At 41.1% G+C, this 21,152-nt stretch overlaps 1 protein-coding gene across 6 annotated transcripts; it reads right to left on the bottom strand.

Annotated features, from left to right (window-relative positions):
- Positions 1-328: 328 nt before the first annotated feature.
- Positions 329-18,899, bottom strand: C9H3orf14 (chromosome 9 C3orf14 homolog). 6 transcript variants are annotated; one of them, XM_028880557.2, is made up of 5 exons: positions 18,811-18,899; positions 17,655-17,738; positions 15,617-15,740; positions 4,968-5,042; positions 329-1,094 (listed from the first exon to the last, which is right to left on the bottom strand). In XM_028880557.2, exons 2-5 carry the CDS (start codon positions 17,705-17,707, stop codon positions 963-965), a joined length of 384 nt encoding a protein of 127 aa, XP_028736390.1. In that variant the 5' UTR covers positions 17,708-17,738; positions 18,811-18,899; the 3' UTR covers positions 329-962. The 6 variants fall into 6 exon arrangements, with proteins under 6 accessions (XP_028736390.1, XP_028736393.1, XP_028736388.1 ...); XM_028880560.2 differs by having other exon boundaries at positions 17,655-17,735; positions 18,811-18,888; XM_028880555.2 differs by lacking the exon at positions 18,811-18,899 and adding an exon at positions 18,607-18,804.
- Positions 18,900-21,152: the final 2,253 nt, after the last annotated feature.

Raw genomic sequence — 21,152 nt, 5'->3', positions numbered from 1 at the left:
GGGGGACTACAAAATGACCTGTGGGGGGGGGCTCATATCTGTAATCCCAGTGCTCAGAAGCTGAAACAGGAGGATTGCTGTGACTTTGAGACCAGCTTGGGCTATAGAGTGAAACTTGGTCTTAAAGACAACACAAAATACCAGAAAGAAGAATCTTTTACACACTGAGACAAAACCACGAGTTTGCAATTCAGAATAGTTCACTGCAATGTAGTGCAGACCACCTCCCCAGTTAAAATACCTGCTTTGTTTTTCCTTCTAGTGCTCATCCAGCGGTGGTGAACTGAGGAGACTCGGCGCTGTTGTGTTGAGGGCTGGGACCCACAGCTTCCTGAGTGTATTTCTTTATTTTTAAGTTTTAGAGAGGGGAGGGGAGGGCAAGTGGGAAGATAACCCCAGGGGCGAGGCTGTTTTCACAAGGTTGGGAGTCTTCAAGTCGGTCAGAATGCAGTAGCTACTTCCAGCTCTCATGGGTCTTTTTCAAAATCATACCGAGCCTTCCTGAAACTGGCTACATACTGAGTCCTTTAGTCAGAATCTCAGCGAAGCCTGTCTGAGGCACCCAGTCCTGTGGATCCACTTTCTGATAACTAGTGGTAGACAAGGGCAGCTAAGCAAGGCAGACTTCTATCACTCTAAGCAGCCCCTGTTCCTGTTCTCATGGTGAATAATGGAAGACTAGACAGGGTGTAATGAGGCTGAATGTTTAACACACACACAGCACTGCTTTAATACCATCTTTAACAAACATTCTGTCTTAGCATTAGCTTTTAACCCTTTCATTGCAAATCTATGACCTTGCAGTAGTCTAACCTGAGACCTGTCAGTGGCTCTCAGACTGACAATAATGAGACCAACAAAGCACATTACTCCCTCAAGTTCCTGCCATGACTTACAGAGTTTCATCAAACAGCTGTTTTTGGATTTTGTTTCTGTTTTCTGAGTAACATATGAATAAGTTATCACTTCATCTCATTTTGAACGGTGTTTCCTGCCTCACTTTGATTTTCGCCACCAATCGGATATGGTGCTCTGCCTAAAAGGAACTGTTCCCATTTAGGGACATGTTCTTCTACTGATGCCCAGTAACGAGTCTGGAAAAAAAAAAGAAGAAGAAGAAGTAAGATAGCATAGCAAGAAGTTCAATTCAGCTCTTCATAATAATCTAAATATTTTATTATCTTAAGTGTGTGTGTGTACACATGTACACACTCTCACATACATATATGTAGAGTACATTTCCTCTATGGAACATTTTATGTTAATTTTAAGAAAAAAAAACCTGGCTACTTACTAGTGCTAATTTTCAAATTTCTCAGCAAACCAGAGCCTGGCAGAATTAAGGTTTTAAATTTTATTGTGATTTTACACGCCCTCTTGTGGCCAGTTTTGTGATTATTAACAGCAATGTCATTTATGGTACCTGTTATTAAATATTGTTTACTATTCTAGATTCCAAACCTGGATTGTCCATATGAAAAGGACTGTAAAAGATTATACATGAATAAGTTCCTCAGAATTAACAGGAGATGATATGACCTGGCAACGTGACACATTTTCATTTTTCTTAAATTTGTGTCTATGTGTAAAATGTGGTGTCTGTGCACACTCATGTGCACACATGCCCATGGAAACAAGGGTACTGGGAGCCCCCTCTATCACTCTCTGCCTTATTCCTTTGAGACAGTGCCTCTCTGATCCTGGAATGAGTCTGGCAGCCAGCAAACCCCAGTGATGATCCTCCTATATCTCACTGCCGCAGTGCTGGGGTTTCAGGCATGCAGGGCCACACCTTGCTTTTAGGTGGTGCTGGGATCCAAACTCAGGCCCTCATGCGTATGCAGCAAGGGCTCTTGCCTGCTAAGCCATTTCTCCAGCTCTTCAGACCTTTATGATAAAATAACTAACAAAGTGTACCCATTTTGATGGCAATAACTTGCAAGCTGAGATGCTGTATATGTCTGACTGTTGTGACCTACAGGCTGTAGAAATCCAAGTAGTACTGCTACATGGTGGAGGAGCTTGGATGAGCTTGGAGTGACTGCCAAGGAGGCCAAAGTTTGCATCACAGGATGGCATTTTCTATTGGATCAACACCATCAGTTTTTGGGGTAATTCTGCCGCGCTGAGTCAGGTAGCACTAGGAACACATGCAGTGGCTCTACTGTTTGAAGATCACGGTGTGAGAGACTCGAAATATCTACACATCTGTGCGTGTGGTCTGAGAAACAGCCTGACATACTTAAGATAAAGGTTACCCTGCTGTGCCAGTACAGCTCAGAATACCATCCAAGGCCAGAGACAGGGGGCTTCTGTGCCATTCACGGCTGAATTAACCACTATTATGTACGCCCTGTCTGTGCTCAAATAAGGCATTGGTGAATTTGACAAAGGAGAGCATACCCAATGCACAACTTTGTGCCAGTCTTTTCTGCACTTGATCACTGCTTTTTCCTGTTACCCTAAATGACACAGAAAATTGAGGGGCAGATTCTCAGCCTCTACTTTTGAGTCTATTCTTATCCCCAGTTGGGCAAAAAGGAAAATGACATCTGAGAAAGCTCATTAGAAGTAGAAAAGGAAACTATTCTATATGTAGTGAATTCCCACCCAGCACAAACATCCACAGACTAAGTGTGGCTCCCTTTCGCCAACCATCTCCCCAGTCTGCTTCTGAAAACTGAGCTAATAAAACTGTTTGCATTGTGTGGTAATCATGGTGATAGACATTTATTTCCTCTTTCTTTTTAATCTTCTCTCACTATGTAGACTCAGCAGTCTCCTGCCTCAGCCTTCCACTGGGTGTACTGGTAATATGAATCTGAAAGGCTTTGGCCACATCCGAGTCAAGTATGGTGATACTGTGTTCCTCAATATATTGCGAACACTAATAAACTTATCTGGGGTCAGAGAACAGAACAGCCACTAGAGAGAGAGGCCAGAAAATGGTGGCACTCACGCCTTTAATTCTAGCATTCCAAAGGCAGAGATCCATCTGGAACTCTGTGAGTTCAAGGCCACAATGGAAACAGCCAGGCTTGGTGTCACACACCTTTAATCCCAGGAAGTCATGGCAGGAAGCAGAAAGGTACATAAGGCGTGAAAACCAGAAACTAGGTCTGGTTAAGCTTTTAGGTTTTTGAGCAGCAGTTCAGCTGAGATCCATTTGGATGAGGACACAGAGGCTTCCAGTTTGAGGAAACGAGATCAGCTGATGAATCGTCAAGGTGAGGTTAGCTGTGGCTGGTTCAGTTTCTCTGATCTTTCAGTGTTCACCCCAATACCTGGCTCCAGGTTTGTTTTTATGAATAAGATCTTTTTTAAGATTCTTGTTATAGTCAAGGGACTCCTTATATTTCCAACAAGCACTCCTTGGTTGGGCATGCTGTCACTCAGGAGTCACAGCATATTCAACAGAACAGTTGCTTCAATGTGACAAGAGGTAGAAGACAAGATGTTCTACACAACTTCCATTCTATTCCCTAAGCCCTGGTTAATACTGATGTCCCAGTTAGGGATGAGCACTGCGTCTCTCATTCTCAGCTCTCTGACCAGTTCTGCATTTGCACAGACTGCTGCCCACTGCAGAAAGAAGTTTCTCCGACCAAGGGTGACAGCAGCCAAGGTCTATGGGTATATGCATAACTATGTGGAAGACAATTTGATAGCACGCCAATTTGGTAAAATAACAATACTCTAGGGCCTACGACCTCCACAGTCATGGACTTTTGACTAGGTTTTCAGGATTAGGCAAGAAATTCCATCCTGTGGAGCAGGTCTCAGATCCAATCAGAAAGTAGCTAGTTACCCATAATAGTTATGACATAACTATATTGCCTGGCAGACTGGTATTAATGCATGTAAGGTTCAGCATTTGGTAAGACCATTGATGTCTTTTCTCTCCCAGGAGCCTGCATAGCACCTTCTGACACAGGAAGTTTCCTGTGGTTTGAAATTCACTTCTCTTTGTCTGGAAGCCAAGTGTACGGTGGCTCCAGCAGTAGTCTTCCCATGCATTTACGGTAGGTAACCAGGTATGATGGCAATAGCAATAGGCTTTGTTGTCTTAGAGACCTTACAGGCTTCTTGACCAATAACTCATAGGAAGCTATCCAATTTGTATTTAAAAACTCGTGCCTTATGGTAGTGACACTAAGTCTGCAGGGCAATTCCATTAGAAAAGGGGGCAGAAAGAATGTAGAAGTCAGGGGATGGCAATGAGTGTTGTGAAATGCTGTCCTCTGGATGTGACATGACTGTCATAGTCATGAACTCCTAGCTGCCGTGCTCACCTGCACAAGATCAAGCCAGCCAAAATCTTGGCACACATGAGGTAATGATCTCCTGGCCCCCTGGCATGGTGAAGAGCTATTGTAGTGGACAGTTGCTGGGGGAGGGAGGCTCATTCTTGTTGAGAATGTGGTAACTGGTAGGTTTGCCATGCTCCAGGGAATTCCTTACATCCATGCACACAAGGGCAGCTCCAACTGGACTTCATTGTTTTAAAAAGTGTGTGTGTGTTAGGGGGATAGGTAAGGGGATAGAGATAGATCTATGTACATGAATGAATATTTCAAGTATTAAAAACATCATTCCATTAGAGAACTAGATGGCTTAGCGGGTTAATACACATGCCACTGAGCCTGATGACCTGAGTTTGATCCCCAGAATCCACATGATGGAGACAAACGGCTCTTGAAGGTAGTCTTCTGATCTCCACATATGTACCACAACATGTATGCATGCATGTGCACTTGCATATGTACATGCGCTGCATCACATACACACAAAACTGGGTGCAGATTAAATTACTGCTGTATATAAAACTTTGTGCTGTGAACATAAAAATATTAACCAGACCCTTCTTGCTTATTTTACTGACAAAGTAAACGTGGACAATACAGCTGTGTAGGCCTTGAAGGGAACTCACAGTTGTCACTTTTGTTACAGTTAACTCAGGGTCTTACCTCAAGAGAACGCACTGCAGGTTGTGGGCGTGGCTTGAGCCTGGCCTGTAAAGACTTCTCTGCAGCTTCTATGTCCTACAACAGACAGCAGCATTTAAAACTGAAGTGTGTTTGTGTGCAACAGAAATGGTACCCCAGTGCCTGTACCTCAAATCTCTCACCACAGCCCTTCTCTGGATACACAGTGAGTTCATATGGTGATGGAGGGACACAGAAGTAGGAGACTTGATTACATAACAATTAACCCACTTCCACTAAGAGTGCAGGCTATCTTATTTAACATAGGAGTACTGGTGGTACTTTTGTGTTCTACCTTTTTACTCTGAATAGTTAGTAAACGCCAGTAATTACTTTGTGGGGAAAAAAAAAACTTCCTTTAAAAACCACTCAGAGTGGGGTGTGGTGAAGCATGCCCATAACCCCAGAACATGGGAGGCCATGGCAGGAGGGCTGAGTTCCAGGCCAATCTGAAATTAGATAAGGAGACCCTGACACAAAAATCAGCACAGCAAAAAATTTTCAAAGCATAAATGGCATTAGATTTAAGATCACCTGAAAACAGGCAAAGTGATAAAATAATGACACACTGAAACACAAAACTAGATACTCAGAGTCACACTATGCAGCGAAGCATTTGATCTCTGCCGAGGATGTGGCTAGCATATTAATGGCATATATTTTATCAATATTCTAGTTTAGAATGTTATACCATGGAAATATTTCACATAGTTAAAGTTACTACTTTGTAACAGGGTTTTTAAAATATGTTACTACACGTCTAACCTTTTGATATTTTGAAACAATATTATCACCTACAAAGTCCATGTTTGAGAACTACATAATCAAGTTACCCCCCTCTCATCTCATGATGGTTTAAAAGTTTGCATTTCTGTGTTGGGCTGTATCATAGCCTTCCTTGACCATGTGTAGCCCTCAGGCTGTGAACACCTAAAGGTCTTTAGGATTGGATTTTTTTTTTTTTTTTTTTTTTTTTGGTTTTTCGAGACAGGGTTTCTCTGTGTAGCTTTGCGCCTTTCCTGGAACTCACTTGGTAGCCCAGGCTGGCCTCGAACTCACAGAAATCCGCCTGGCTCTGCCTCCCGAGTGCTGGGATTAAAGGCGTGCGCCACGACCGCCCGGCTAGGATTGAATTTTAATGCTAATTTACATGGGAAGAGTCATTGCCAGCTATCACTTAGTGGATGGCTTTGCCAACGGGAAGTGCCATTGCTAGGCGGTACATCGCTCAGAGAATGGCATTCAAGAACCACACTTAAATTTGTAGTTTAATTTCAAGATGAGTATATTTTCTTCTATGGTTATAAAGACAGCAAGGCAATTAAGCTTAACCTGGTACAATTTTTCTTCCCTACACACCTTAAACACATGCACAGAAATGTAGGGTTCTGCATGTTGTTACAGAAACATTTGAGTCTGGTTAATGTTCCCCACACCAGCACTGCTGCTGTCTAGAACACGCTTACTATGTTAAGTTCAAAGAGGTCTGGGTGAAAGGCTTAGCACATTCTGTGTCTCCTCGGAGCTTAGTGAATTGCTTGCTAGCAAAAAGTTCTCTTGATCCATGTACACGCATCAGAGCAATCTAAGTAGAGGGCTGTTGGACAGACGGAGAAAAATGGAAGAGGGCGTGGGAGTGGGGTGTGAAGAAGCCAATGCTGAACAGGAGAAAAAAGATAGCAGATGGTAGCGGCGGGAGCAAGGAATGGGTGTGAAATGTAAAAAGAAAAACAGGAAATTCCCTAAAGGGACTCCCCAAAGTTGCACAACCATTAATGCACCTGCTGTCTAGGGGAAGGTGATTTGAAGGAAAAAACACACAATTTCGGGATATAAAAGCTGATGTTAGCATGTCTATCCCTTACCAGAAGTTTACCGCTAAGACGCATGCTGAAGATACACACTGATGCCATGACAGTATAGAAGTCTGACTCTTCTCTGATATTTACTGAGATTGTACAAGGTTTGTGAAAGTTGTATTTTATTGTTAGTAAAGAAAACACAAAATAACCACTCCTCCAGTTCTGCCAGGACTCCAAGAACAGGTCCACTGTTCCTGTCACTGGCAGATCTGTGTGACACTTAGCTCTGATATTATCAAGACTTTTCTTGAAGACAGACAACAGGGACACTGAGTGTCTCTCACAGAGAAGTAGATATGCAAACGGAAGGGCAGACATCAGCAGAGGCAGATCCTGGTAGTATTTACCCCACACCACTACTACATCACTGCAAGCATCCTTGGCACGAATGACTTGAGGCTCTTAGGATCTGCTGACCTCTCGTTTTTTCTCTTTGGCTGTATTGGTGTAGGCTGTCTTAAGATGTATGACATCTTGCTTCCCATGCTTACTTTGTCCTTCTTTGTGACTGCCTCTTACACAGCTTCAACCACTACTGTAGAGGAGGGCCAGGCTTCTACCCCACCACTCACTTCTCGACTGGATTAAGCCCCTTGTGGAGTGGGCTGAGTGGTGCCCCTGGTGTACCCTCTACCTTCATGCTCCCTTACTCCTTGCTAGCAGGATCACAAAGCTCTCTAGAATGTTCCTTCAGGATTCTATTCATTGCCTCCACTTCATTCCTGGTGTCATGGCCTTATTACTGTGCTCACCAAGTACTTGCTTCGACTCATGCCAAGAGAATATTTTGTTTTATTCATTCCAGTGCTCACCAAGTACTTGCTTCGACTCATGTCAAAAGAATATTTTGTTTTATTTTGTCACTGTCCTAGGATTGATCTGTTGGTTAAATAATCACTTGAAATTTATCCTCATATACCTCAGACTCAAAAACAGTTGATACCCAGTAAACAGGATGAAGTGTGCCTTTCCTGTGCTGGACTGCAGTAAAACAAATGCAACAAAAAGACCACAATTTGATTAGCACATTCTATAACAAGTTATATTCTGAAATTTCCATAGGAAGCCTCCTCTTTGACAGCTGTATACATGGCCAGAGTTTATATATATATATATATATATATATCACATAAAACTTTTATGTGCACTTAAATAGTCAACGAATAAATAACCATGATGTCAAAGTTTCCTGAGGAAACTCAGAAACTTAAAAAGAAAAAGGCAAAAGGGGAGAGCAAAAGTAGGCTGGATTTAGTTGCCTGTAATTTGTTACTCTGTTTTAAAGATCTGCCCCCAGACTCTTTAAAGTTTGAACAGTTACATAATATGAAAAAGCAAGCATCGGAAGTTGGCAACCAAGTGAAAAAGATGTACTGTATTGGTGGTAAAACCATTTGCTGGTCTTTGAACACAGTAGTGACTGAACTTCCCTGGTAGGACAAGCCCTAGAGTCAAACACATCTTACTAAAAAGCATTTTTGGTGGTCATAATGGTGCCAGTAGTGATGTCTGTATCACAAGACTGAGTCAAGGAAGTAGTTGTCCTCATCCTTGGTTTTGCTATTCAGTTTCACTTTTCATGGTTAATAGTGGGTTGCAGATAACAAACTGAAAGCTGGGGACTAAGGGTGCATCTTACTAGTACAGTGCTAGCATGGATGAGGCCTTGGTATCAATCTCCTGGTTGGACATGTACATCAGAAACAAACACTTGATAAATTTTAAATTGGGTATCATTCTGAGTGGCATAATGAAATTTCATGACTTCCACTCTGTTCTGCCTGGGCTGTGCACCATCTCTTTGTCAGTATATATGCTACATTGGTCACTTGCAGTTGTCTGGGTTGTTAGATCGGCCTTTGAAGTATCTTGGAGTTTGTACCTAAGTAACCCTTGTGTAGTAGGCAAATACTGGGCCACGCACCTCACTTCCATGTCATCACAGAGGCACAATTTTACATCTTAGGAAGGGTAAGTACAATACAGCATCCTGAGACTGCATCCACCCAGTTTTTATTAGACTATAACCATTCTACTTTAATGTTGCTAATTCTTTCTGTGTCTTACTTATACATTAAGCCTCATTGCAAGTGTGTAAATATAAGGGAGAACAGTACATATAGGATTTGGCATTATTCATGGTTTCAGATGTCTGCTGGCAAGTCTTGGAGCATATGCCCCACAGACCAGGTATGCTGCTGACGGGGAGCTCCTTGGGACCAAACATTTTGGTTTTTTTAAACAAGGTCTCACTCTGTGGCTCAGACTTGCCTCAAACTCACAGCAGTCCTGCTTCAGCCTCTCAAGTACTGGGATTACAGATGTGAGACATCACACTTAGTTCAGAATTGAGGTTTCTGGTATAAGGGAGAAAAGTTAGGGGCACAAAAATCAATGGTTTTAAGTTAAAAACCTTGCAATCCTTTGACTGAATTGGAATTACTGATAGGAGCTCTTGTTGTATCTTATCTTAAAAAAGGAAAATCAAAGAAGTTGCAATAAATAGTCCCAGTGCCCAGATTGAGAGCTCTAAATATATTTCCTGCCAAAAGGAGCCAAAGCTCCTTGAAGCAATGACCAATTCCAAGTCTGGGTGGCAAATACAAGAAGCCTGCAAGAACTCATCAGGTCAGAAAGAAAGGAAACTATCAAAGACTGTTACTATCTGGCTAAGGCATCCACGGCTAACTTGAGAGGCTTCCATTTGGTAAGAATGGCATAATCTGAATATAAAAAGTCACAATGAAACAAAACATTTCAAATCTCAGAAAATTAAAAGCAAAGCTGTCTCACAAGTCACCCTGGAGAAATGGTGGGAAACTGGCCTGTTTTAAAAACAAAGTACAGGCGCTGGAGAGATGGTCAGGTGGGATGGTTCCTAGCACTCAAATCAGATACCTCACAAGTGCCTATAAATCCAGATCCAGGGGATCAGATGTCTCCTTCTGGCCTCCACAAGCACCTGCACTCAAGTGCATAGCACATAACTAAAAACAAATCTTAAAAAAAAATATATAACAATACAAAGTGGGAAATGTGGCTCAGTGATTGCCTAATACGAACAAGGACTTAGATATGATTCCCAGCTCTGAAAAACAAAAGCATCTAAATTCACAAAAGGAGCCAAGTATTCACTATACTGTTTCCTACATTAACTATATGTAATTAGGTAAGATGTGGGGCAGATTCCCTTTAAATAAATAAAAATCAGAAGTCCAATGAGAAGGAATAAAATAACTGGAACACAAATTTGAATTTTCTTCTTTTAAGATAGAGTACCAACTGCTGTGTTACCTTGGCTAGCCTACACTTCTTTGATGAGACTGGCTTGAAATTTTCAGCAAGCCCTGGTGGCGCCTCTGCGTGCTAGAATTACACCCATGAGCTATATACAGCCTTTAGAGTACTTCTAGTCAGTGACCATGAACACTGAATTACTCTTGCCCCAAACATCAAACTCAAATTTGATGGGGTTTCCAGATTTCCACTCTTATTACTATAGTCATCAACCTAACTTACCAGGGCTTAAAATGTGCTAGTTGTGAGTTATGATGTACTTAAGTAAAAAATACATACCAAATTTTGAAGGTTGGTGAGAAAAAAATCTTTTTGAAAGCAATGTTTGCGATATTTTATAAATACTGAAAACTAACTTACTCTAGGGCCTGGTGCTCACTAGGCTCAGCTGTTTCTTTTGTCTTCATTAAAAGTACTTATCACTGGCCATCCAGGTGACAGTTTGCTGAAGTTCCTACTTAATTGCCAACTGCTCCATGATGGCTTCTAGGTTGCCCTCAGTAGAGGCATGCACTCTATTCCTGATTGTAATGCTTCCCTATCCTATGTTGTCCTTGAGGCTTGAACTTCTATAACCACAGCATGGTTTTTCTGTGGAAGGCTGAGCTTTGTGGGAGGTGAGGAGGGTGTGTATTTTATAATACAGAAGTATTTACACTAACAAAATCCCCCCTCTTCTCCAAATGCACACCAATTATGCTTGTTTTTAAGACTGATATTCTACTTAACACTAGTCAGGAAAGTCACTCAGCCTGCGTTTCCTAAGTCTTAGTGACGTCAATTTGTTGACGGATACTGGACTCAGGACTGTCTTCCATCACATGTAGTTCATTGACTAAGCTGTCAAATATTTGATGGATTAGTTGTTTCCTTATGCTTCCTTTAAAAAAAATTCTCTGGCGTTTGATACTGCTTTAAAAAAATAATTTTAAAGTTAGCATACAAAATAATGGACTTTGTTAGGGCATTTCCCCACATACATGTCACTATATTTTGTCTTTATTCATCTCTTCCCCGTGTTCCCTTCCTTCCCTCTGGCTGGTCTCACTTGCTTTCACATTGCTTATTTGTACTAGTTTATTTTCCCCCAGATGACTTTACAGAAATGTTATCACATTCACTGCAAATTTTGTTGGGATCAAAATATATGTATAAATAACTTAGTAATGAGTGACTGCAGGTAAATAATGAGCTTCTCCAGCGAGAATGAGATTATTGTCTCCTCTTAAATTTTCTCTTAAATATCACATTTTAGTGCAATAAATCTCTTTATACTATCATGAATAGCAGGAAAGAGTGCCCAAGTAGCTTAGAATTTGTTGCAAATATAAATCTGATTTTATGCATTTTCTAGCTAGACATAGGAATGTTGTTGACTCTTAAATCTTTAATATACTAGTTTTGTTCAATTTGTAATATTCGGTGTTTTCAAGGTTACACCCATACAATATAAAATGCTGGTCAATCATCCTTTTCAAAAGAGGCTGATTCCTGGTTAATGTTCGTTACACCAGTCAGAAGACCTAAGGAACGTCACATAGTGGGTAGTAAGAGAGGTCATGCTTGTGTTAGTATCGTTGTTACCACACACATTTTAAAGAAGACATCAGTAACCTCAAATGTGCCTGCCCTAGAGGTAACCTACCCTGTTCTTGACAAAATATCAAAGGCAGTTACACTATGGTTTACTATTCTTTAAATAATAGGCCAGACTGGTAGTTTTTATAGTTCTGAGCAGTGCTTGGGCATAATGGAAAGGTTGAATGGAAAGGGGGGGGGGAGGTCGAGTTCACTTTTATCTATTTTTTAAACCTTTGAAAAACATTTAATGTTAAAAAGAATGTTTAACCTTTCAATAAGAATCTAATGTAATATATGCGCCATTTAATGTCTTTCCCATAACCTGGGCCTGGTGGCATGGTCTGTAATCCCAGCTACACAGTAGACTGAGGCAAGAGGATTACTTTTTGCACACTTACTGCGCCTATCTAGGCAACAGAGTAAGTTTAAGAGCAGTCTAGGAAACTCGGACTCTTATTTCAAAACGAAAAGGAGGCCAGTGGATGGCTCGGGGAAAAAGCACTTGTGGCTGAACCAGACAGCCTGAGTCCGTCTCTAGAACCCACAGCAGACAGAGAAAAGTCTTCTACAAACTGTCTTCTGATCTTCGTAAGAATGCCCCCCCCCCATATATAAATAAAAAGTAAAATAAGGGCTGGGGATATAGTTCAGCAGTGGAATGCTTGCTTAGAATGTGTAAAAAATCCTGGGTTTAATAAACCCCACTCTCCTAGACCTCATCCCCTATACACACAATGACTCTCTTGGAAAATGGAAAGCAGTTCTCTGATAGTGTGTGTTTAGCATCCATGATGGCTTGGGTTTATTCTCTAGCACCCCACCTCCCCAGAAAATATCTCTCAACACAATATTCTGCAGTAATCAAATTCTATTCATCTTACCTTTATACAATGATTTCTACATTAATAACATTAATACCACTTTGGAATTTTAAAAAATGAAAGCAACACAGGATTTAAGAATGCATGTGTAATTAAAGTGTATAAAACAAAGGCAGGACCCAAACCATGTCTAGCAGCAGTCACCACGCCCATGCTACAGCAACTGCCCAGTAAATGAGTGGGGCACTCTGAGGACAGGCAGTCTGCCCTTTTCGTTTCTGCTCACTGTTTGGACGGTCAGGAAGAGGCCCGCATCCTAACACATTGCTTTCGGCCATGAGGCCAGTGTACTCCCTTCCTTATCCACTGATGTTCCTGAACTTGTGATGGATTAGACCCATGGACTCACAATCTGAAAATCAACTTAGAATGCACTTTATAATATACCCAATCTATACAGCTTTATAAAATATAAATATGAACTTTACATAAATATATATAAAATGTAAACTGAACTTTATATAAAACTGAGTTTTATATAAAATGTAAAAAATATAAGGAAACTGGGTTGATGACTATATTTTAGCTTCTCTCCTTATCTCTAGTAAAGTCAAGAATAGTTTCTCTATTCACTTAAAAAATTAGTTTTAGATGTATATGTGTGTGATTGAGTGTTCAAGAACTCACTGGGGTCAGAAGAAGTGTCAGATACCCTGAAACTGGAGTTAGTGATGGTTGTGAGCCACCATGTGGGCATTGAGGATTGAACCTGGTCCTCTAGAAGAGCAGCCTGTGCTCCTAACCACTGAGCTTACTCTCCATCCTATTTCCCTATTCTTGAATTATCTAAGTAGAAAATCAATCTTTCTTAAACATTTGTGTGTCTCTGTGTGCTCACATGCATGCGTGTGAATATGTGTGGGTGTGTGCATACCACAGCACACATATGGAGGTCAGAGGACAACTTGTATTAACCAGTTCTCTTTTATCATGTGGGTCCTGGGAATCCAATTTAGGTCATTAGGCTTGGTGGCAAATGCCTTTACATGCAGTCAGCTTGCCAGTTCCTGTTTATTTCTTATGTAAGTCTGTAGTCTTCTTGAACTTAGATATCTATTTCTAGTACGACATTACCATTATATATTATGCCTTATGTTCTTTGGTTCTTGTATCAATTACTTTTTCTGTCACTAAGATGAAATACCATGACAAAAGCAACGTAATAAAGAGTTTATTTTGGCTTATGGTTCCAGAGAGTAAGAGTCCACCATGGACGGAAGGCATGGCAGCAAGTGGCTGTAGCTGGGAACTTAAAGATCACGTATCAAGTGCACACAGGAAGCAGAGTGCAAACTGAAGTGAGGCTATAAACTAAAAAGTCCACCCCCAGTGACATACTTCCTCCAGCAACACTACAGCACCTATACATTCCATAATCTCCCCCAAACAGCAGCACTAATTGGAAACCTCTAGGGGGCACTGTTTATTCAAACCATTACAGCATCTGAACATACCCAACTTTGTGTCCTGTGAATTTTCAAGCTTGTTAGATCATAATCCCACTAACATCAATAGGGCCATTCGATTCTTACTCTTGACTCTTTTTATTTAAGAATCCAGTGGAATGTCTTGACTGTTTAAACACAGATGAGGTTTAGCTTCATCTCAGAAGTCTCTATGAATATTTTTGCATTAGTTCTGTCCCATTAATTATGTCTAATATTCAGAACATAGAAATTACACCAAATTATAAATTCATGCAAAATATTTTTGGAAAGGTGGGGGAAATCTCTATATTAAGGAAGATCTCAAGAACATTTTTACTCTTAATCTTCATAGTCTCCATTCTATTCCACATAATTTAGTATTCGATCATATAAAGTATCGGTCATTTGTAATGAGGAATTCATACACTTCTGACATTATCTAATCTGTAGCCTCCCTGAAGCAAAAACCCTGGTTTATCCTTAGTTTGTTATCTCTACTGTAGCTCTAGGCATTCATCAGATGCTTGCTCATTAAAAGAAAAATACTTGAAAACCAAATATCACATCACTTGCTACAGGTAGTAGCAATCAAGTCTTCCAATTTAGTTTCTCTAACTTTTCACAGCAATTTCCAGAATACCCTATATATTTCCATTTAAAAATAAATATTGTTAACACCATTGGGCAAGTAAGACATATGGCAATATAGAATGCTTTGGTAGCACTATGGCTGTGACTTAAATTACTGTGGATCAAACTGCCAGAAGCTGAGAAGATAACTGAATTTTCCTCTCCCTTTATCCTGTAGTGAGGATAGAAGATAGCTGTATCATGCCTATCGATGAAAATATTTAACAATAAAAAACTGAAAACACTGCTTTATAACTTAAATAATATAGTCTTACTACCAAATGTTTTAGTCATAGGATCTCTTGGAAGCTTGAATGGAAGCAAACTCTAGGGTTTTAATTATGGATGAAGCCACACAATTCTGGAAGCACAGTATAGCAAGCAGCCAAAAATGTTACACATATGATTTTATTCCAAATGGGCACATTGGCCAAATGGTGAGGCCCTGCGCAATCATACACTTTGACCACCTTCTCCATAACTATCCAAAGGCATCTCAGAAGTGAGCTCTCGAACAGTGAATTCTGTGTGTTTCCTGTGAATTAGCTGGGCAAAATCAATGGTTCATGTTTTCATGCTGTTTAGTATTTGAGTTGGATCTAAACACATCACAGCTTAAGGTCTTCAGGGTCCTTCCTTGAAATGGAAGAGTATGAAAAATGTAAGGATACACTTTCTGCTGCTGCTTGCACAAAGGTGACCTTAATATTCTTCCTGTCGTCATTGATTTTTTGGTTGACAGAAAATATTTAGCTTATGTAAACTTCAATTTTTTTCATTTTTAAAAAGCAAGAATCCATATGCTATTTGCCCAATAACACAGGCTTGAAAAAGACATTGGCTCATTAATTCTGCTTGTTACTAAAAACAAAGAAATGTGAATCAAAATCATAAGTTGCATGTAAATACCTTAGGAAGGGGGAAAACATCTATACCCAAGTCATGGAAATTACCTGCAAGAGACTGAGGTTCCTTTTTGAAGCAGTTTCAGTGGCTTGGAGAAGACATGCTCTTTCTGTGTTTTGATCTCCAAAATTATTCTTCATTTTCTGAAGTAACATTAATCTTTGTGATACTCTGAAAAAAGTGAAGATTATATATAGAGAAAAAAATTGAAAAGCAAACATTTTATTGCTCGACCAGTATATAACATTCTTTCTTAATTGCATTTCACCTCAACTATGACCCATTATTGAAAGTCAATTATTTTATCAACTAACGAGACAATGAGAAGAATAGTTTGCTATGCCTTAAGTCAATCTGGATAAAATTATTTTTATTTTCATTAACATATACTTCCTATATGCCATAAGTACATGCCTCTCTTTTTTAGCCTCTGTGGTCTTTTGAAATTACTTTTAGAGTGTTGAAGACATGTAATTTTTGGTGAAAATGCAAACTGTAACACATCTCTCCTTGTACACACAGTTATATATACCTCCCCACACATATACATTGCTATAACTTGCTGTAGGAAACCTTCTGCTTAACACTTCAGTACCCCTGAATCTCATGTTACACATTTAGAATTGTGCTAAACTTCCATATGTTTGAAGAAGCAATAAAAATATTTTTTATCTCTTTTTCCAAGAGAAAGATGATGGTTTGATGTATGAGTGAGAGGCAGAATGTATGCATGCGTGCTCACAAGGTAAACCAACGTTTGAAAAAAGATGTGAAGTTATGAGTAAATTATTTAACAACTTCATTATATATAATGCACTTAAAAAGTTTCTTGTTCATTTTATAAGTTTTTGGGTCCCCTAAATGATGAGAAATTATGTACAATGCTTAAAAATACGTAAGTGGTATACAGAAAACTAAGAATAAGTCATGAAGGTTCTCAAAGAACACTGTTTTATAGGGTATTGGGATATTGTGAATGTAGAACTAAAAACCGAGGTTGATGAACATTTGTTTTATTTTTGTTTTTATGAGAACAGTGTATTAGAACACCAAAGGGCAGGCCTTGGTAATTAATTAAACAACAGGAAAATCTGAGAGCTCACAGATAAATGAAGAAGATTAATATTCACTATAAGATCACGGCAAGCTGTATAATATGCTGGACCAAGTGAAAAATGATTAAATGACATTAGAACATTAAAGCAAACGCTAAGCCTATAAGTGTACAGGCCATGCTCCATGAACAAAGAGCCAGGCTTGGTAAGGGATTTCAAGTCTATCGAAAGTCAAGCCTGGAGCTGGAAAGACGGCTCAGGAGTTATGGGCTCTTGCTTTTCTAGAGGACTTGAGTTTAGTTCTCAGCACCCACATCAAGCAGCAAACAACTGCCTGCAACTCTTAGCTCCAAGAGTTCTAATACCCTCTCACCCTCTTCTGGACTCCTTGTATATTCACACACACAGACACAGACACAGACACCCCCCCCCCAATTTTTTTCTTCTTCTTTTTGTGGTTTTTTGAGACAAGGTTTCTCTGTGTAGTTTTGCTTCCTGTCCTGGAGCTCGCTCTGTAGACCAGGCTGGCCTCGAACTCACAGAGATCCACCTGGCTCTGTCTCCTGAGTGCTGGTTATAAAGGCATGTGCCACCACACCACTGCCCGGCACACACAAATTTTTAAATAATAAAGTTTAAAAAAAAATTTAGTTAAAAAAAAAAAAAAAGATCCAAGCACGTTGGTGATTACCCTCACTCCAAGATCAGGGGTTTAAAATCAGTTTTGTTTGTATATCAAGTTCATGATCAGTCTGCATTACATGAGATCTGAAGAACCTCTGCCACCAGAAAATTTCTAATGTGAAGTTTAGGAAGGGTGAATTTTGATATTAGTTTTTTAAAAGTAAGTACAGATGTATAGAACATAATTGTGCCTTTTAATCTTATTCTTAAGAGACAATGAAATTATCTACAATATAATCTCATGTCAGAAAGTGATACTTTTACATTTTTTAAGTCTTCCTGTGCATGTTTCACTAATAAAGCCAGCACACACTCCATATTTGGAGCATCTTTTTCAAAAACTTACATTTCTTCATGTCTTTTAGAAAGGTGAACTTCTTGAGTGAACAAGGAAGTCATCTTTAATCAAAGCTGGGCTATAAGTTTTCTGCTAAATAATAAAAACAGTTATTTTCCCATGTGTTCAGCTATGAGATTTGATCATTTTAGTACTGCAACAACCCACTGATTCTCTCAGAAGAGAAAACTGACAGTTTCATGTGTAGTGTGAAAAAATGCACTCAAACTCATTTGTATTAATGACCTTGTGTTTTGTTTTTTGCATTTACCAGATTTACCCAAAATACTATGGATCAGGTAAACTCAACACCTGATATTTTCTATCTCCACCCAAGTTCTAACCTTAAACAGAATTTAAACAAGCAGTTGGTACTAAGGCTAGTGTACATTTTAACAGACAGGAAAAAAGACTATCTAAAACTTCAAAACAGGAATACCATCCTTTATGTGTGTGCACACACACACTGACAGAAAGGCAACCAAGGATGAGAACCAACTGGAAACTCATGGTCTTTCCTTCACTGGAAGGCCGCCCATTTCACCATCACCCTTCCGAACAAGGGAAGTGGTTTTTCAAGTGGTACTTTCACTGTCTCCTGGCAGGTCAGAACTCTCCTTCGGAAAAGCCCTTCTATGCCACGCTTTACACCAGGGGCACGTACACCTTGGCTGATCACCCCGCACTAGTACAGATGGCGGTCTACAGGTGCTGAGAGCGCTGGGCTGAAAGGCACAGCAGCTAGAGGTGCCCCCCAAAGGAGAAAACACAACAAAGACGACGACGTCCCTTGAAGGAGGCTTCCCTAAACTTTCTGAAGTGACACACTCCCTCCCGGCACCGCCTCGGGCTGGCTGGCGGGAAGCCCAAGCCCCCGGCCGGCCAGCGCACTGCCCTCCGCAGGGGTCCGCGGCCCGCAGCGTCCCCGCCAGCTCTGCGCCCCCGCCGGCTCTGCGCCCACCAGGCAGCGTCCCGGCGCCCCGGCCGCACTCCTGCTAAGTCCGCTCCCTCGCCGGCACGTCGGGGACAATCCCGCCTTCCGCGGCGGAGCGCCCTCGGCCCCCGGCCCCCGGCTCTCTCCCCGGAAACCTCCGGAGACCTTTCCTCATCACCGGGCTCAGCCCACCGCGCCCGGGACCACGGGCCGGGGCCGCACCGCGCCCACCTCTGAGCTCTTCCGGCCCGCGCCACGAACTACGCCTGCGCGGGGCCTGGGCGGGGCCAGGCAGCCATCTTTGCGCACTGTACGCTCCTGACGTCAGTCCGGGTCCTGAATGCAGGGTGGTCCTGGCTGTGCTGCTCAGTGAGGCTGAGGCTGTGCACGGTCGCCGGAGGGGCCTTGGGCACCTGGAGGACCATCTGGTGATGGCTCAAGCTTTTAAAAAGGGGGGCCTATGTCTAAAAGTCGTCAGGGAGCGCAGGTGGTTTCCTGGGGCCTTGGATCGTTCCAGTAGTGATGTCGAAGTGGGGGACTGTCCAAATGGTTCATCCAGAGCGGAGCATCCTCTGATGCGCCGAGGTCCCACTTAGAACGGTGGAGCACGCTCACAGCCTCGGCTCACAGCCTCGTGTTGCCTAGTCTCCGGGGCACTCTGCCCGGGGCAAAGTGGGCCCTTAAGCGTCATTTTATTCTCTGAAATAACAGAGTAGCTCTCTTTACCCTCAGCTTAAAAGACATGGAAGAGCAATCAAGCCGGCCTAAAGTTTACCCAGCTGGTAAAGGGTAAAGAGGACGTGAGACATTTCAGCGTGTTTTCCCTTCTAGGTTACCTGCATTACATTTAGACCTTGCTTTAGACCTTTTGAACTCCGTGTCTCCTTTGTTTTGAAAGCCTCTTTCCTACACACTGGGGAATTTTCACTTTTTATATCTTTTTGTTTTGTTTTTCTGAGACAGGGTCTCACTATGTAGACCAGGATCATCTTTGAAATCACAGGTCCCTGCCTCTGCCTCTAGTTCTGGGACCAAAGGCATAGACTACTATGCCTGGCTCTTCATATCTTAAATGCTACTTCCTCAACAAAGGTATTCTTTCACCCCCCAGTATGAGATTCCCCACTTCCCCAAACTACATTTTTTTCTCTACAACAAAATAGCATTTTGTGTTTTGCAAAACTTGCGTTAAATTTTGCTTATATTATGTGTAGGTGTGTGTATGTTGGGATGGTATGCCACAGTATGGATAGGTGCCCTCAAAGGCCAGAAAAGGGCTTCAGATCCACTAGAGATTCTATGTGGAAGTTGTGATGGGGAACTCTGGTCCTCTGGAAGAACAGCCAGTGCTCATAACTACTGAGCCATCTCTCTAGCGCCAAGAACAAGTATTCTTTGTCTTTGATTTACTATTGTAAAATTACTATTGAAAATATTGTGTATTTTCTGTCTTTGATATACTATTGTGTGTTTTCCTGACTGAATGAATGGAATTATTTTGCTTGCTGAAATTTCATCTGATTTCAAAGCACTCTGTGTCTTTACTTGGCAGATCTGTTTAGTTGGTAAATTGCTCCATGCCCTTCCCTCTTTAAAAATAGACCCTTGAATGGCCCTGTGCTCTGGGTTCACCAATGAATAAAATAGAGCGTTTGCATGATTACAATGCATTCTTGTTTGTTTTGTAGGGTTTATAAATAATTTTTTTCTTCAATTGGTTTTGGATTGCATGAACAAAGAGTCTATCTATTAAAATGTCACATTGCTTAAGACAAACTTTATGTACCCCCCCATGCTTTGCGGAAGTGTGCATAACAACACAACTAGGAGAAACCTACAGTTTTCTGCTCAAAGCCTCACCTTTTCAGGTCATTGTTTGCCTTACTGTTAAACTAAGGGCTAGTTTGTAAAACTTGCAATTTTTAGGAAAACAGTAACCAGGAATTTATCACAGAAACATAAAGATTATCTAGATATACTGTAACCATATATAGCAACCCATAAAAGTACTTCCTCTTTAAAGATCAGTTATGATAGCTCCTCTAGTAGGACAAATCATACGGGTGATCCTTTCCATGAGACAGCTAGCAGGTGAGGACAATCCACTGGCAACTGCATAGGGCATCAATTCATATACAGCTTCTGTGTTTTATTAGGTGAGTTTGGTTTCTGCAGTGAAATACTCCTGCTTCAACCTGCAAATCATTGTGATTTTCTAAATAGCAACTGGCCCATTACTGGGTATTCTTCTGTACATGTGTAGTGAAGGTAATGTTTCATAGTGCTCATTCGTGCACAGTTTATTGTAATTATTGTCTTAGCCTCACTGTATAGGAATTGTCTTGTTGAAAAGAAAGATGTGTGTGTCTATGGAGGCCCAAAGAGGGCATCATATCCCTTGGAGCTGGAGTTACAGGTGGTTGTGAGTGCGTACTGGGAACTGAACTTGCATCTTCTGGAAGTGCAGCAAGTACTTTAACCACTGAGCCATCTCTCCAGCTCCAGAAATACCATTCTGTGCATTCTGTAAAGGTATATGTAATGTAGCATAATATGCCTTTAAGAGCCTACTG

The sequence above is a fragment of the Peromyscus leucopus genome, chromosome 9 (assembly GCF_004664715.2).
Source record: "Peromyscus leucopus breed LL Stock chromosome 9, UCI_PerLeu_2.1, whole genome shotgun sequence".
Classification (NCBI taxonomy): domain Eukaryota; kingdom Metazoa; phylum Chordata; class Mammalia; order Rodentia; family Cricetidae; genus Peromyscus; species Peromyscus leucopus.
Note: the sequence above shows the minus strand (reverse complement) of the source record. Positions and strands in the feature narration are given on the sequence as shown.